This window comes from Camelus dromedarius, chromosome 20 (assembly GCF_036321535.1).
Source record: "Camelus dromedarius isolate mCamDro1 chromosome 20, mCamDro1.pat, whole genome shotgun sequence".
NCBI lineage: Eukaryota > Metazoa > Chordata > Mammalia > Artiodactyla > Camelidae > Camelus > Camelus dromedarius.
In genome coordinates this window covers 15,744,697-15,762,865 of record NC_087455.1, presented here as the reverse complement: position 1 = coordinate 15,762,865, position 18,169 = coordinate 15,744,697, and the positions used below count along the sequence as shown (strand labels likewise).

The following is an 18,169-nucleotide window of genomic DNA, read 5'->3' as shown; positions in this document are numbered from 1 at the left end:
TATTTGGTCTGTTCTTTATTGAAATTTTCAGAAGTTGTATTTAATGCTCCCTGAAAATGGAATCGTGTTTCACAAAAGCCATGTCAGAGATAATTCATTATGATGATAATGAAAATTAGAAGGAGGTATGTTTGGAATCAGCAGGACACACTGACACACATGGTGGGAACTGCCCAGCTCCATGGGGTGCCACTTACTCAGAGTCCAGATGTTCCCAAGTGTCATGGTTCATGAAGACTTTAGTGTCACAATGCTTTTTTTCATGGCACCCCTAAGCCTAGAGAAAAACCTGACAATTCTATATATGAGATCGTTAGATCCAAATAGCTTCATTAAGTCTTTACATCCTAACAACTCAGTAGCTGTGTAAAAAAATAATGTATATAAATTGAAATTCTGAGATTATATATTTTATTTTTAAATAACCACAGTTGCTTACTAATGGGATGGGTGTGCCTGTTGAGAATGCACAACTTCTCATATCTTGGAATCACTTCTTTTTCCATATTGATTTTTCCCATAGTACTTGCTTTCCTTCATAGGAACTGCTGAAAAACCAAATTTGCAAATATATGACAGCATCAAAAAAAGTGCTTCAAAATCTAATGTTGAGACTGTGAACCACCTTGAGCTAGTTTTTCATATGAAGTCCAATGGATGCTGAGTATTGGGGTTTCTCTTGATTTTTTTAAACACTCGGGGTGCCCCTGTGAGTTTGCGTAGTGCCCTAGGGCATCTTCCCACACAGTTTGGGAATCAGTCATGATCTATATAACCTATGCAATGCTGCTAGAAAACCAAATCTTTTCTCGTTATTAATACCAAATGTAATTCATTGGAGGGTATACCTGTGCATATAAAAACATTCATGTTTTAGGATCCTAAGGGTCATTGAGTGGAAATGTTGACCTTGTTGTGGTTGGACAGGAGTCAGGTCAATAGCTAAACCTGGAGACTGGGCATGGGGAAGATTTCAGCAAGTCTAAAAGATTTGCTTTTTTAAGACCATATACCGGATCACATCATCTGTTGCAGGCAGTAAATTCATGGTGATTATGTCTGAGAAGGAAGTAACTTCTTTTTTTGTTAAAATAAATTTCCATTAAACTCTGGTGAGGAGTTAAATCAGATACACTATGCTGTTATGCTTAAGAGCAGGTAGATTGGAAATTGGAAGGGGAAATACTCTGAATCTTGCGCTGTATCAAGCAAAATGTGATCACCATGTCCCCTAGGAAGGACCCAGCCCTTCTCAGAGCTCTCCTTTTCATGTCTATTGCTGAAGATGTGGAAATCCCATGGTAGAAAGACATGGATGGAGACACAGTCAAGAGCAATGGCAAAACCATCACTGAGTCTCTGGTCATGGGAGGCCTGCTGTCAGCCTCATTTAGGGGATCTTTCAGGATGCTTAAGTTTGTATTTCACTCCAGCCACCCAAGATATCAGGATAGATATGTTAGCAGAAGTTTTTTTCTGAAACTTTTCATGAGCTGAAACTTTTTGACTATTGTGCACTGTTTAGAGAAAAGCAAGTAAGACCCTTCGCTCAGCTTTCTGGGGGTTTCTATTGTGAGTAGTTTAGAGACTGAGATTATTTTCAACTTGATAAATTAATTACCACCTGTGCTCTATTCGACTCTAACTTCTTTCCCCCAAAGTCTTCAAAAATGAAGCTCACTTTCTCTCTATCCAAAGGGACTGAGGAACCCTTTGAAGTTCTATAGTTTCTTAACCCAGGGTGGACTTCTATTTGACTGCTACTCTAAATGGGATATTCACAAATCCACAAAAAAATAGCTCTTAGCAGGTGCTCTGTCTTCCTCTACACTCCAGTGGCTCATTCAGATATATTCAGATTGACGTTCATAATCCATCTTGTAGTGTCGCCTGGCAGCAGAATTCTCCAAGAGGAAATGACCTTCTATCTCAAAGCTTTAGATGAATGCTGTGATGTTTTTCCTTATTTTCAACCCATTCACTGTTTTTTTTAAAAAGAAGAGTTTATGGTCAGAAGAAAATATTTTCCACCTTTCTAGACAAATGCTCACTTAAGAATTTTTTTAAAGTGTCTTAAATTGAAGTGTTTTCTTTGAGTTTATAAAGCCATTTGTATAGACTAGCTTGTTAACTAGTTATGCTATTTTTTCCCCCTCAGAGGGATGAGGAGACCTGCCCAGACCTTCCACATTCCTGCTCCTGTTCTGAAATCAACAAAGGGGCTCTGGGACCAGCAGGCCCACCAGTAAGTCTTGCCTAGTTTGGGCTTAAGTGTTCTTTAATAGTATTTATAACAATCACTTGTTGCATGTCTAATATGGGACAGCCACTGTGCTAAACACTTACTTAATCCTGTGAGCAAACTGAAGCACAGAGAGGTCAAGTAACTTGCCTAAAGAACACAGCCTGGAGGAGCTGCTCTTCAAACCCAGGTCCCCCGATGCCTGCAGATGAGGCTCTTAACTGCTGTGCCGTGCTCCTCTCACAGTGCTGTCTAATCAGGAGCTTCCCTTTTAAGGCCTGGGCTTTGTTTTCAGTGTGAATGTTCCAAACATTGGCCCTCTGCTTGTAGCTGTAAGATTTACATATACTTCCTCTGCCCATCCTGTCTCAAAATTTATATGTGAAAGGAGGATTTCAGAATCTCTGGGAAAGTTACCTGATGTGAGCATGAAGTTTTCCACTGTGGACTGGAACTTCCTACAGAAAAGGAGGGAGAGAAATCGAGGGAGAGAGAGAGAGAGAAAAGAGGGAGAGAAGAGGAGAAAGAAAACATTTTTTTAATATAAAATATATATATAATTGCACTCTCTGGGTCTTTGAATTTACCATGATAAATCTTTTGTAATATGTCTAAATGCTTATGTCTAACCGGCTAACCTGGGGTGATCAGTGTTTCTTTAAAATAAGTATGATATAGCTGGTCTGTAGTTAGGAAATGGCAAATGTATCGAGGCAGAAAGACAAAGAAAACAGGGAGGAGGTGCATGAGCAGATAAAGAAATTCAGACCTCGCAGGAGGAATATTCTGATCCGGACCAGTGCTTGCACATGGCTTGCCATTGGTGGCCGGGCCCAGTCAGCATGCGTGCAGTCGATAACCCTCACTGACAGCTGGCTTGCAACATGAAAGTTGGCTCCAGGTTGACCCCACCTACATAATTTTCCTTCATTCACGTACCACACTTCCTATTCTGAACAAAAAGGAATAGAACCTACTGAATGTGTCTAGACTATATCCCACTAATTTCTCCTTTATCTTTGGCACAGAGAACATTCTTTCAAGCTCTGGATATAGAACCCAAATAGGTACTTTTGATAGTTGTTACCGAGATTGCTAATTGCCCCCCATACTCATTACCGCTGCCTTTTAAAAATAGTAGGATGCCCTGAGTTTCAGCCAAGTGCACTTGGCTGTTCAGCTAGGGATTTGATTATTTGCGAGTAAATGTGACCTTATGACTAAGTTCTGGCCAGTGAGAGAGAAGGTATATGCAGTCACCCGGATGGTTGTTTTTAAATGAAAACCAAATGTCTTCCTTAACCACGCTCACCCTTCTCAGCAGACTAGAGTGGGAACATGTGGTAGTGAATCCACTTTGATAAGCAATGTCCTTGGGCACAGCGCAGCAATAAGATGGGAGCAACCGAGGTTCCACGCTGCCCTGCTTGGTAAATCTACTCTACTCTGCTGGACCAGCTCAGGTTTTAATATAAGAGCATAATAAACCTCCTACGTTGCTTGAAGTTTTAATATTGACGTCAATTAAAGCAGACAGACAACTTCCCAAACTAATAAACTGAGAGTGCAATTCAAGATTAGCAACTATTTTCTCTGAGCACTTTTCCCTGAGCTATGACAGTTTTATAGCTTGCATTGTTGCTAGGGAAAAGCCAGCTGTCCGTTGAATTGTCATTCTTCTGTGACAAATCTTTTCTCCCTGATTGCTTGCAAGATTCCTCTGTTTTTAGTGATCTGAAGTTTCACTGCAGTACGTTTTGGTGTGGATTTTTGATGTTATTGTTTCGCTGTTTTGGAAATTTTTGGTTTTCATGAATTTGAATCCCAGTGTTTTTCATTATATTTGGATTTTCTTAGTCATTATTTCTTTGAATATTGCCTCTCTCCAATCATCTCTGTGTTTTCCTGAAACTTCAACTAGAGGCACATTAACATTTGTAATTTTACTCTGCCTTTTTAACCTCTTATTTATTTTCTGCTTGTGCCTCCAGGCTTTATTCTGGGTAACATCTTCAAAATTACTTTCTGTGTACTCTGTGTTTAACTATGGGTAATGTGCTATTTAGCCTATCTATTGCACTTCTGATTTTGATTATTGTTTTTAACAGATCTACAAGTTATATTTTGTTCCTTTTCAAACCTTCTGGTCATTTGTATAGTCTCTTCCTCTTTTGTAACATTTTCAAAATTATTTTTTTTTAAATATATTCAGTATGGTATTTACATTCTTTATGTGATGATTTCAGTATCTGCAATGTATGTGGTTCTAATTCAGCCTTTTTTTTTCTATTTTCTTTTTTTTTTTTTTGCTGATTTTACTCATGCTATCTTATTTCCACATGTATTTTGTCATTATTGGGGTACATATTTGAATTTGCATTACTGGAACCTTTATCTCTGGGAATATTTTGAACCCATTTTTGAGCTGTATTTTCCCGGAACATATATGTGCCTGCTTCTGCTAAGCTCCTGGGTATACAGCCAACTGAAAACCACCTTAAAAGTTTGACTTTGGAGTTTCGTGTGACCCTCATAGGCCATGTAAATTCTGGTTCCTTGATTGTATGCGAATCAGCTTCTGGGTAATATTTCTTAGTGGAGACATTTTCTTCTCCTCCCAAAGCTAAAGTGGAAACAATATCTTGATTCTCCACCTGCTAGTGGGCTTTTTTCTTTTTTTTTTTCCTTTTTCCCTAGCTCATTCAGAGTGCAGTCTTTCAATTTCCTCAGCTTTAAAGAATGTTTCGTATCCTACCCTCCCCCACCTGTGATATGTCCAAGTTCACATTTCGTTGCCTTGTGTGGGCTATAAAATACACCCTTTGCAGCAAACCTCAACCATCCTTCCCCATCCTCCCCCATGGCAGCCTCAGTGCACATGCCTGCTCCAGCTTTTGGTTTCTTCTTCATTCCTGATACTTAAGGATTCAGTTCTTAATTAGAATAATGTTTATTTTATTTCAAACAGCATTAATAAGTTTTTTTAGCTGGAGGGTTTTCAGGTTTTTTCATCTGCGATGCTGCTGGAACAAGTTATAAAATATTTACATATGACCTAAGAGTCAAACTTTTTAATGAGAATAAAAGCAGCAGAGACGTGAAGGAGAAGTGTTGAGCTCTGATTTGGGGGTGAAAGAAAAGGTGAAACAGGAGAAAAACTGTTGACATTTTTTAAATGTCAAAAGTTTAATGAACTACTTAAGAAACAGTACCACAAACAGTATGTAATAAACCTTGTCTGATGATTTTACATAGTTGTCATTTTTCTCATTCAAGAATTTACTCTGCAGTATTATGTGCCAATAAAACTCTAGAAGAGCTAGAGGAAGGTGTGGGTGAAAGAACCATATTCCTTTTGCCTAGAATAACCCTATCTTATTGAAAGGATGGAAGTTGACACCACAAAAATTTGTTGAGTTCTTGTTATATACTCAGTGATGAGGGTTAGGGATAAGGTAGAAAATTAGTTAGAAGTATTTTAGATATGATACTTCGGGTATGAATATCTGTGAGCCAATTGAACACATTTGGAGAAAATCTTCAGTTAAAAAACAATCACTTGAAATGAGCAAACAAAATTTAAAAGGTGCCAGAGTGGGAATGTTACTTGGGATGCACTGGGTTTGTTGCGAGAAACAGAAAATTTGACCAACACGATAGTGTAAACAGTTGGGACATGTGGACATCCATTGTTTACTCAACAAGAGGCTTAGAGACAGATGGTCCCAGGGCACATGTGGCTGTTCAACAACTTTATCAAGACCAGAGCCTGTTCCAGCTTCCCAATGTGCTCTCCGTAGGCTTGTGCCTTCTTGATCAAGTTGGCCCAAACTGGTTCACATGCCCGTTCCTGATTGCAAAGGAGGCCAAGCAAGCAAACCTTTGTCTATAGAAGGAGAAATAAAATGGAGAAGAAAATGGAGAAGGAAGTCAGGAAAAACTCTTTGATAGCCAACCAACAGTGTCTGCCACAGTTGGGAAAAATATTCACATTATCTATAACAGTTAAAGATGTAGTATCCAAAGAGATGAAGAATTTCTGCACGTTAAAGAGGAAAAGACTTGCAACCCAATAGAAAATTGGGTAAAGTACATAAGTAGGTAGTTGTGCTGATATGTAATGCAATATATAATGCAAATAAAATGCAAATGGATAAATGTTACAAAAAGGTGCTCAACCACAGTAGTTTTAAGGGGAATTAAAATAAAAATAAGAGTAAAATGTTATTTTTACCAGTCATGTTGGTAAAAAAAGTAAAAGTTTGACAATATCAAGTGTAGACTGAGGTTCAGAGAAACAAGGACCCTCAAACTCTTGACAAATAAATAAACTGGCACAGTGTTTATGGAGCACATTTTGACAATTTATCCATCAAAATTTTATTTAAAATTCTACTTGTTGATATCTTTTTTTTTAATCTTGTCCTTTAGATTAAAAAAAATTTATTTTCATTGATTTATAGTTGGTTTACCATGCTGTGTCAATTTCTGGCATACAGCACTTTTTTTCAGTCATACATGAATATACATATATTCATTTTCATATTCTTTTTCCCCATACTTGTTGATATTTTAAATATTAACATTTGTACCTAAATATTACAGTTTGTACTTAAGGCGATTTGTGAGGATATTAATTGCACTATTGTTTAGATAGCAAAAAAATTGTCAGGAAAACTCCTACACTTTCAGCAATGAAAGAATGGTTAAACTATCATATGCCCAGGGTTCAGACAACTACTCAACTCATTAATAATAAGTTTGATTGTATGTTTTGTCACGGAAAAATCTCTAAAACATATTAAGTTTAAAACCCCAGAAATATATAAAAAGTGTGATATCACATATGCAATCTACACATAACAAATAGTACCACAAAAATACTATAGGTCATATTTGCTGTAGAAACGTATACACAGGCATAAAGTGCAATTTTATAATTAGAAGTTAAAAGTCTGGAAGATAAGCAACCAACTGATATTGAGGAGGGGCATGAGTTTTAGCAGTTAAAATAAATTGGAAGAAACCTTAAAGATCACCCTATCCAGTCTTTTCCCAAGTGGTGCAAGTGTTTTGCTGATGGCACATGAAGTAATTTTCAGGAGTCAGGGACATAGCGTGAAGTAAACTGGAATCACATAGTGAGAAATCTATCCTGTTTTCAGCGATCTTTTCATCTTTCTGCTCAAGTGAAGACAATATTCTCAGTCTGGTGCTCATATGACCCTTCTAATACTTATTCTTGTCCCTTTTCAACAAAGAGCAAGCCCATTGCCCACAGACTTTATTAGGAACAAGATCTAGCTAGGTTTACTAACATTGTCATAGTGTATTTTTAAGGTTACCTTCCATTCTGACTAAGTAACGTGTTTTTCTATCTACCAGTACTATAATATTTGCCTATAAATGGATTTATTTAGTGAAATAGTGAGTAAGTTAAAAAATATTCAAAATGAGTATATATGCATATATATGCACACATATACGAAGAATATGTTCACAAAGAATACATATACATATTTACATATATGCATATTTTTATGTATGTACATATGTATCTATATAAAGAAAATACAATTAAATCATATTTCAGGCAGTGGAGTAATACGACAAAAATCTTGAGGGGAAATGCAAATAACTGAAGTTTCAGAAATACTAACTTTTTACGGTATAAATAAAGAAAATTAAATTATTATTTTTATATGCTTGTTACAATTTAATTAAATAACCTTCATCTCAAAGTCATGGTTTGAGATATACACAATTTTAGATTAACAGTGTATTTTTATTATTTGCTTCTATTAATAGCAGTAGTCTTACACACTCAAAAGATCTTGTAGCTTTTTTTAATTTAAAGGGATTTGGCATAGAAAGTTTTCTCAAACCATGAAACAAATCATTGGGGAAAGGTGAGTCTGGGGGGCAGATTCCCAGTTAAGGATCATGATGAATGTACACCATTACACAATGTGTTGGCCTCTATACAAAACAAGAATTACATAATCCATATTATTAAGGAAAATGAGTGAAATATATTGCTTTCAGACTTGACTTTGTGCTAATACTTAACATCTGTTTGCCAGGGTGGTCCAGGACTACGAGGACCAAAGGGCCAACGTGGTGAACAAGGTCCAAAGGTAATGTTTCTTCTCCCTCTTATATCACCAGCCATAATATAATTCTGGCGTTAAGTAGTATTTACCCTTTGCAGTTTAAAGCTCTCTATATTTTTAATGAAAGTTGTGTCTAAGACTTTTCCCTTATTCTTAAAAGCTTGTGATTTTTTAACAAAAAAAATTAGTAACTTAGTAAGAAGAAAGGTTTCTGGGTCAGAAGTAGCATGTCAATGTTCTGAGTGATTTGCTACCCAAGGTAGTTCTCTCTCTTGAACATTCTCCATTTCCTCTGTCTACAACAAGGATGAATCTTTGGGGGAGCACTGAATCACAACTAGCCAGCAGTCCTCTGGGTAGTTTCATAGGTTTTAGACTCCTCTTTCTCCCTTCCCACTGTGTGTAATCAAACACACAGCTCTATCTTCCATTTTCACTGCCCAAGGCCACCAAACGTGGTGGTTCAGGTTGTACACTGTACAAAGGCACCAGCTAAGAGAACCATGTCGAGGCACACATTTTTCCGCTTTGCACAAAGGCACCCTAAGGGATGGCAGAAGCCCAGCCACTAATTGAGTTCGGGTCTCATCATCTTCTATCTGGCTTTTTGGCAAATCTTCTAATTGGTCTCCTGGCTCCAGTGGCTTGATTTTTTTTATTGCTGCTTCACATCTGCCCCCAGATTTATTTCTTTAAAGTTATACTGGATCACATCATACTCTTAAAACCTGCCATTATGTGCGACTGCCTTGAGAATACACGTCAGCCTCCTTGGCATAGCATTCAAGGCCCTTTATGATTTGACTCCCTATCTCGCTTATTCATGGAGAAGAGAACATGGCAGCTTTTTTTTTACTAGAAAATTGGAAACAAATGGAGCAAGGTAGGAGAGAATGAGGAGGAGAAAAGGAGTAAATGAAAGAAGGCTGAAGATAATCAAGTACAATCCAACTCAAAACTCAAACCATAAGGCAGCTCCTTTTTCTGTTTTAGTTTTTGGTATTGTGACACATTTTCTCAGGCAGAGACCTGATGTATCTTACTTGGCTCCATCTCTCATGTGCTACAAGGGAGGCCAATGGTTTGAAGGCCTCTTCTCAGGCAGTGATACACTAGATCTTTCCCGGTTTCACCCAAGGGCAGTGCCATGAACTTCTGAGGATCCTGGAACCCCTCCCCTCGGCACCTCAAACACCGTGATCCCATTGTGTTTCTAGTGTTCTTACTGGATGATGATTCTGAACATGAAGACATGTTAGGGGTTCATAGATATTTGATGATCTCAAGATTTACCCCTTTCCTCTAACAATCCATTCCCACAGGACCACTACTGATGTGATTATTTCTGTGTAATAATTTTGATGAATCATGGATGCAAGTATGTAGTGGTTTAAGGAAAAAGTCTTGTTGGAAAAAGGATGCTCCTTTGTCCATCAATGTGGACAGAGTAGGAACAGATAAACTAAACCTTCCATATGGAAAGCCCCAATATGTAATATTTTTTATTTCATGGCTCTATATTTCAATTGCAGCAAAAAGATCATAAGAAAGTAGAAGCTCAAAGCAGCCCTGTCTCTGGTCTTTTCTGCTCATTTTTGTCTCATACAAATAAAATGGGACTACCTACCTTCTGTCCTTCTACTCCATTTTCAATTCCTTAATAAAATGCAAATAATATTATTCAACTATTACAAAGAATAAATAATATTCATAAATCACCTCCATGTCTGTTCCATCATATTTTTAAAAACCTAGCTACCTCTACCCTCCTCTAATACCATGTTTCTTGTAAGAATGTTTTCATTCAGTGCTTCTGCATCCTAACCTCCAACATAGTTCTTTTTGGGGGGGTCCATAAACTTTTTATAGCACCTTTATTCACAGTAGCAAAAAACTGGAAACAGTTTGAATGTCCATCATCAGAAGGTGAATGAACAATTTTCTGTCCATCCATGCGATGGAATACTCCTCAGCAATCAAAAGGGACTTACTACTGAAACATACAACAAGGTGGGATGAACCTCAGAAACTCTCTGCCAAGTGAAAGAAGCAAGCAGGAAAGGAGTGATTAATTCCATTTACATACACTCTTAACCCACATGATTTCTGTATCCCTAGGAGTCCTGTAAAATTGCTCTCATTAAAGTCACCAGTCTTCCTTGTTACCAAATTCATGGGCTGTGGTTTCATTCTTATCTTGGGATTTCTGCAGCATTTGGCATGACCGGACACCTCTCTATTTGAAATTTCCCCCTCTTCTGGCCTTTCCTGCACCACTCCACCCATCCATCTTTATTCTCCTCTTGATTTTCAGTCTTTTTCGTTTAAGATTCTTTCCCAGGCTTCTCGTTGTCTCCCTTCTACCTGGTTGTCATCTCATCTTTATCCATTTCCTCTTTCACTCTATCAGCAATCTCCTTAGAGATTCTCACCCAGAAACTTATCTTCAACTACCCCCAAATCCACCGCAGCTCAGATCTCTCTTGACCCTTGAACAGCTAGATGTCCCCACAGGGTTATGCTCACACACCTAAAACTGAACAAGTCTCCGGCTGCACCCATATTTACCCCACTTTACGCCATTTTTCTCTTCTTCTGTATTGCTTGTCCGGAGTAATGGATTCATCGATCTCACATTTAAGATTATTCCCAGGTGTTGGGAATCATAATTTATAAAAGACTAGCTTTTGTTGGAGTCACAGAATGAGAGAATGTGAAGATGAAGTTGAGGATCAGTAGGTTTACGGGGTCTAAGATCATAGAGGTGGTGTCGTTTTGGCAAATTACAACAAATTCCAAACTGTAGAAGTGTCAGAGTTGCTAAAGTGAAAGGAATGTCTGATCCTGAGAAGAAAGGAAATCACACAACGTTGCGCCTAGGGCAGATTATTCAGTGGACACGGAAGAGGTATAGGTGATGGCAGGTTCATGATGAGGAAGAAAACAGAGGTTAGGTGCAACGTCCTCAATAAATGCAGGGGACTGTCTCAGAGATGGAGTGTTTACAGTAGTGAAGGTGGAGAGAATGTGGTTCAGCTGGGTACGGTGAACCTTCACAGACCAAGAGGGTGGTCTTATATCGCTTACATCTTTTGGATCTGTTGTGGAGTGTGGGGGGTCTAGTTACTCACATAATTGGCACAGTGTTCTTATGTATGGAGGCAAAAAATACATAAATAAATAAAGTTGCAGTAGGTCCTGTGTGTTTACTCTTTTGGCTTCCTGATGACACTTTGACTGGGGGGTGTGAATCATCTGAGGCTTGTTGTCTTGTTATTCTATGAGTGTTTTATGTCTTAGGAAAAATTATTTAATGAAATAAATTATAAATGCCCTGAGCAGAAATATCTGGGTAGCAGATATTTCTGGGCACCAGAGGGTTTCACTTACCTCTGGGGTGACTTTCCTCTCTTGTCTTCCAGGGACCAGATGGCCCTCGGGGTGAAACAGGCCCTCCAGGACCGCAGGGTCCCCCTGGACCCCAAGGACCAAGTGGTCTGTCCATTCAAGGAATGCCTGTGAGTTTGTGTGAACAGTCAGATGGATTTTACTGTAACCACTTTTCCATAAGTTATAAAGAATGAACTTTTGTCTTCTGAGCCTTAATAATGATCTTTAGTCTCTACCAGCCCCTAAAAACAAGAATTGAGAAATGAAAATAACGATGGAGAGTTCATTCTTTAGCCAATTTTTTGTTCAGTGAAGGGGGCCTCTTACAAATCGATACGTGCCTGGGGAGTAGGTGTATCCACTATAGAAAAGAAATCGGGTCTTGACATGCATGGCCCTTTTTCTCGTTTGACGAAGTCCTTAGTGTGTGTGATACAGTCTAGAAAGTAACAAACATTGTGCAAATTTAAGTTATTCGTTTTGTATTTGTAGTAATTGTGGAGATAGATTCACGGAAGTCACTGATGTATGATCTTTAGCTCAACAAGCATCAAAGTGTGATGCCCCAAGTATGAGTTTTAGATCATAGACAATACACTCTCTACAGCTGCCTTTCTTTGTATAAGCTGTCTGTACCTTCGAAAACAAATTTAATTCCACTCGCTGATTTTCATTAATCTTCCTGGAAGGATCTAGATTTAAGGAACAAAACCAGCCTCTGTAATTGGTATTTGAAGCCTGATGCTTTTCAGCACCTTTTTGAGCAAACTTTCTGTGCCTATGGTTGGGTCTCTGTGGCTAAGAAGTCTTCCTTTCCGGAGCTCTTTTCACATTGTAGAAAGCATTGCCCACTGCCAGTGTGTATGATTACTGCTGCTACTACCGAGTACTGGTGGTCTTGCTCCCCACCAGGTACTCTGTGTGCTGTTCCATTCTTATAAATTTCTAGTCAAAACAAAAGAAAAATCTATGTAGATATGAGCTTTAAAATCTAAACTATAAATAATACTGAAATGGTCAAGGATCCTGTCGTATATTTACAGTGTGTGCTGAGCCCTATCAGACTGGCTATTCTGTGTTTAAACTATTCTGATACACAAACATTTAGCTCTGTAAGAATGCTTACATTAAGTGGTGTAGCTTATGTGAGAAGTGAAGTATGTTGTATTTGGATGTTAATGTGAAAGCAATTTAATATTGCAAACGTTAAGAGTCAGTGGGGAGAAAGAAAAGGCTGAGAATTTACCTCTGTGAACTTAACCTCACGTCTTTTTGGATATTCAGGGAATGTCAGGTGAAAAAGGAGAGAAAGGAGAAACCGGTCCTCCTGGCCCACAGGTATTAGTTTTTTTTTTGTTTGTTTTTTTGTTTTTTGTTTTTTTAGTCTATTGCTCTCAGCTCTAGAGCTTTGCCAGGGGAAAATAAGGCTGTAGCTCCTGAAGTCAGCTGTGGTCTTGGCAATGAGTGGTTTCTATACTGAGGACCATTACCCTGTATTCATTTACCTGAAGCCCCGTTGTCAGAGGGGCCTACTGATGCTCCCCAGGGTGAGCCCTGGTGGGGAACATTTCTTGCCTGTGAGTAACTTCTGGGTTCTGAATTCTCCATCACGAAGACCTCACCTTTATGCTCTCAGCTTTGTTTGGAGGCCTTGATCTATTTCAGGGAAGCTGGGTGAGAGGGTAATTGATTTCCACGATTCTGACTCTTCCTGTCCTTGCTCTCTCTAGGGTATCCCGGGAAGTGTTGGTTCACCAGGACGTGATGGCTCACCAGGCCAGAGGGTAAGGACACGCCCAAGGTTGCTTGTTAAACTAACATAGTAGATTTCGCAGAAAGTCACTCTTTGCCGCTGGCAAGTTTCTATGCAAGGAAGTCAAATCAGGTTTTTTTCTTTTTCCTCTATCTTTCCTTTCATCGATCTACATTCTACCTATTCTACATCTCTTTCCCTTTTCTGATGTCTTCCATGCCCATTACTTTCCTTCAAACCTAGAAACTTTCATCATACCTGCCCAAATTAGCCATACCTCTTTCTGAACGTTCCTATAACCTGAGTACTCTTTGCACTGAATTCTGTGTGCTGGTCTAACAGATTTTCCAGTTGTTTCAAATTCTCAAGTCACAAACCTAAAGGAAATCAAAAATCATATGAATTGAAATTAAATTATGACCATCTGCAGTATTCCCCATATGTTTAATATTTGTTAGTTATCAGTTCATTGAATCCATTCAAGTGGACAGTGGTAAAAGAAAGTATAAGAATGGTGGAGGGCTGAGTTAACATCTAGTATTTGTTTAGTCAACACATCTTCACTGAGCCAGGTTTGAAATTCTTGTACTCAAAGAGTTTATCGCTTATTGGGAGGAAATAGAATCAAATAAGAAACTGTAACATACGCTATAATTGGAGTATTTACAGAGCCCTATGGGAGCATGAAGAATAGATAATTAAGCCAGACTTGAAGGGTCAGGGAAAGCTTCCCAAAAGAGGCACAATGTAGGCTGAGTCTCAGTTGAGGGAAATTAGCCAGATACATGAGCAAAGGAAAGCTATTGCAAGTAGAGAGAATGGCATAGACAAAGAGGTGGAGTTGGAGAGAAGGTGGGCCATTTCCACTACTGCCCATGGTTTAATATGACTGGAGATTAGAGTGCAATGTGCAGTGTGAGTGTGTGTGTATGTGAGTGTGCACATGTCTGCACACACCTAGGTGTGGAGCGATTGTCAAGAGAGATGAAGCTGAAGAGCTAAACACAAATCCACTTAAATCATCTGTTCTTTTTTCAGACCCAGGATTTTGAGCTTTCACAGATAGGCAATAGGAAGCCATTACATTTTCATCAAGAGAGAGAGGCTGATCTTCCTTTAATGGTCACCAGTGTAGACATGTGGGCAGCTACAGTTTCTCTCAAGACTGAATTATATGCTGTGGCAACCACTTAGATCCAAGCCAGTGAAAGACTACATATTTGGTGACATTCACTGGTATTTTGGGGGACAGCTAACCTATTAGGTTAGTAAATGATTGGCTGGAAAACATACATCTCTACTCAAACAAGGCTACCTTTAGCAATACTGCTCAAGAATAAGGAAATTATTTTTTCTGTAGAAGTGTAGGTGTGGAGACTTAAATTTCTTCCATGTTAGGTTTTGTTTTTTGTTGGGTTTTTCTTTTTGGTTTTACATCAAACTTTTATTTACTTAATCTCAGTTTAGTCTCTATCCATCCATCAAGTGGAATTATTCAGTCTGTAAAGCATGTCCAGGTAAGTGTATCTAAAGGAGGCATTCTCCAACAGTTAGACTTACGTATGTTTCTTGTACATGTAGAAGGAGCGTCTGAAAGTATTTATGTGTTTTGGCAAAGGGCTTAGGCTTAGATCCTGTGTGGTTACACACCTAGATTCCTTCATAATTCCTGAATCTCTGAAAACAGCAATTCTAAAGATTTGGTTCAGTGAATTTACTTCATTTGTCTATGCATAGAGTCTAGTCTGGGCAAAGACCTCCCAAATCAAACATACTGGATTAATGTCTAGATTGTGTGGGTTTGGAATTCTTTAAAAACCAATATACCAACATAGACTTTTTATAAATATTTTGTCATTCTTCCAAACATGGCTTTTTCTATAGGATAAAAAGTCTTAGAGCTGTAGTAAAGTGTTGAGATACCTGTACATGGATTTTATTTCCCTTTCTCTCTCAGTTTGGAGGTAAAACTTTCAAGTATCTCTAATCCTACTTTGAAAAATTCTTGGATGGGAATGGAATTACTTTTTAGAACTGGTTTCCAGAGGATACTCATTATTTATTTATTTTTTATTTTTTAATTGAAGTACAGTCAGTTACAATGTGTCAGTTTCTGGTGTCCAGCACAATATCCCAGTCATGCATATACAAACATATATTCCTTTTCATATTCTTTTTCATTAAAGGTTATTACTAGATATTGAATATTGTTCCCTGGGCTATACAGAATAAAACTTGTCTTTTTAGTCTATTTTTATATATAGTAGTTAACATTTGCAAATCTCAAACTCCCAAATTTATCCCTTCCCACCCGCTTTTCCAGGTACACATAAGATTGATACTGTGTCTATGAGAGGATATTCATTCTTTATAGGGCCATGTAAAAAAAGAATTGTGCAAATCCTGTGACAGTTGTTTTAGAAAAGATATATGAGGGCAATACTATTCCAGTGTACAACTCTAGGGGGTGCCATTCATGCAGACTAAAATATAGTGGTGCCCCCTGGAATTGCATAACGTGGCTGCCCTGCTTGGGGGAGGGATTGCATCTATATTTTTTGATATCTTATTTAATCAGATATTAGTTGAGCACATATCTTAGTTGAGAACATCCATGTGTCACGTACTATGCTCAGCCTGGAGAGAGTTGTCCATTACTACCTCCAGAGGGGAAGGGTCCAGAAGAGGAGAGACCTTCAGCAGCTAAGGGAGGCAATTTGTGCACCGTCTACCTGGAGGACGCAGAAGGATGAAGTAGAGTCAAGGGCATGCCTCTTTTCTGGGCCAGGAAAACCAATGGGTCTTCATCAGTCAAGAAGGGAGGAAAGATGGGTGAAAACAGAGTTATTTAAGTGGCTCTGATCTGTTTAGTCAAGTATCTGGGGGCTTAATGAAACTAAAAGACCTAAGACAATTAGATAGTTACTTGGCAGGATTATACAGTTGGAGGTCAGGGACCAACTTTCATGGTGGTAGGAAAAGATCGAAGACATGGACCGCCTTTCTTGAGGGCCAGGCCTCTCTGGTGAGGTAGTGGGAGAGAGGCCTTGCTGAAACAGTACTGAGGACAAACAATTAAGATGATTCCTGTTCTGCCTTAGGCCATCCTAAGAGGCAAAGTTGCATTCAGAGAGAAAATAATGATGACAATGACGATGGCAGTAACAACTGTGGCACAGAACAGACTGAGGGCGAACACACTGGATGACGAGACTTGCTGCTGAAATGCCTGAGCCGGGAAATTGCCCATTTGGGCTTAGCTGTCCAGGCAATCAGGAAGGCAGAGTTCTCTTGTCTTTTCTTTACTCCAAGCACTGAAATCACTCACTGTTACCCTGATCCTGAGTGAGTAAAGGCAAACTCAAGGCAAAGAAGGAGGAAGTTGGGTTAAGTATGTGTGATGATGTCCAGTCAGTGCTTCTAGCTCCTTGGAGAGTCGCAGAGGGCAGGTGAGTGAGCTGTGCTATAGGAGTGGTGGGCTGTTCCTTACTGGTCATTCTTTCTTTTTAATCTTTGTCTTTTCATATCAACAGTTAAGAATTCACAGCCCAAAGCTAGAACCATCACCTTGGCTATTAGCTTAGGGCAAAGTTAGCACCTCTTACCTGGAACCAGTGCCAGTGTGACCCCTTCATTTAGTCTGCAAGAAGGGAGAATTTAGCAGAGAATCATGATTAAGCATCTCCTCTTTAAACAGGAAACATGTTTCCTAATGTTCCTAGCTTATTCTGGCTTTTCCTGAAGGGAATCTTTGATTTGTAGGCAGTTCGTATTCCACCCTGGGCGTCAGGCCATAAGCAAGTCCAGCAAAAGTTGGACTTGTTCATTGAACCAGTCTCAGGCTCTAGCTGGGAAGCCAACAGAGCACAACGCAGGACCACACTATGCAAAGCATCAGTCCAAGTGCAGATTTAATAGCTCGGTGCATCCAGGCATCAGTTTTCATTCTGAGCCGTTCCAACCAACAGCATCCTTGTCTTGTCTTTCTTTTCCATTGTCAATCTTGCCACGTCCCTTTTGCCCCCTTCCTCTTCTTTTCTTGATGTCTGTAAACCCAGGGTCCACCCTGTGATCTTTGGGCTCCTCTGATGGAGGGTGGATCTCTCAACCCCCACCCTAGACATCCAGGTGTTCCTTAGAGAAATCAGGAAGAAAAGGAGAGACATGGACGATAAGTACAAGAAGTGAAAGAAAGAACTGAAAAACAAGGAAAGGAAAAAACCACCTCTTTGCTAGTTCTGAGGCTCACCTATGTCTGAGACCACCAGCTTTCTGTCAAGACACTCCAAATAGAAACTTTAGAGAGTATTTTTATTTTCTAATTCCCAATACGGTTTTATAAAAAACCAGAGAGAGAAGAAATAAAAGTGACCAGGAGATACATATTTTATGGCACCTGGAAGATAGTAATTCGTCCCTGGTACCAAGGGTATTAGTTTTAAAATTCCAAGTAAATTGGATTTGGGACGCTTCCTTTCCCCCAAGTAACTGCTCCCTACATCTCCTGTCCTCATGTCATAGCCACAGCCTTCCTTTTTCATCTGGAAAAGATGAAATGCTGTTTTAAAAAATTTCTGCATATGAATTCTGCTGAACGTGTGTGGTTTTGAGAAGCAGGATGGCCCGGTGGTGAATATCATAGGCTTGGACCGTTAGCCAGGCCTGAGATTG

The 18,169-nt window shown here is 39.0% G+C and overlaps 1 protein-coding gene across 4 annotated transcripts in view; it reads left to right on the top strand.

Annotated features, from left to right (window-relative positions):
- COL14A1 (collagen type XIV alpha 1 chain) overlaps positions 1–18,169 on the top strand; it is a 184,237-nt gene that overhangs the window by 122,367 nt on the left and 43,701 nt on the right. For all 4 annotated transcript variants that reach the window (XM_064476868.1, XM_031439558.2, XM_031439557.2 and 1 more), the window contains exons 36-40: positions 2,159–2,245; positions 8,326–8,379; positions 11,778–11,873; positions 13,030–13,083; positions 13,476–13,529. In XM_064476868.1, coding sequence (XP_064332938.1) covers positions 2,159–2,245; positions 8,326–8,379; positions 11,778–11,873; positions 13,030–13,083; positions 13,476–13,529 — 345 coding nt within the window. The remainder of the gene's footprint in view (positions 1–2,158; positions 2,246–8,325; positions 8,380–11,777; positions 11,874–13,029; positions 13,084–13,475; positions 13,530–18,169) is intronic.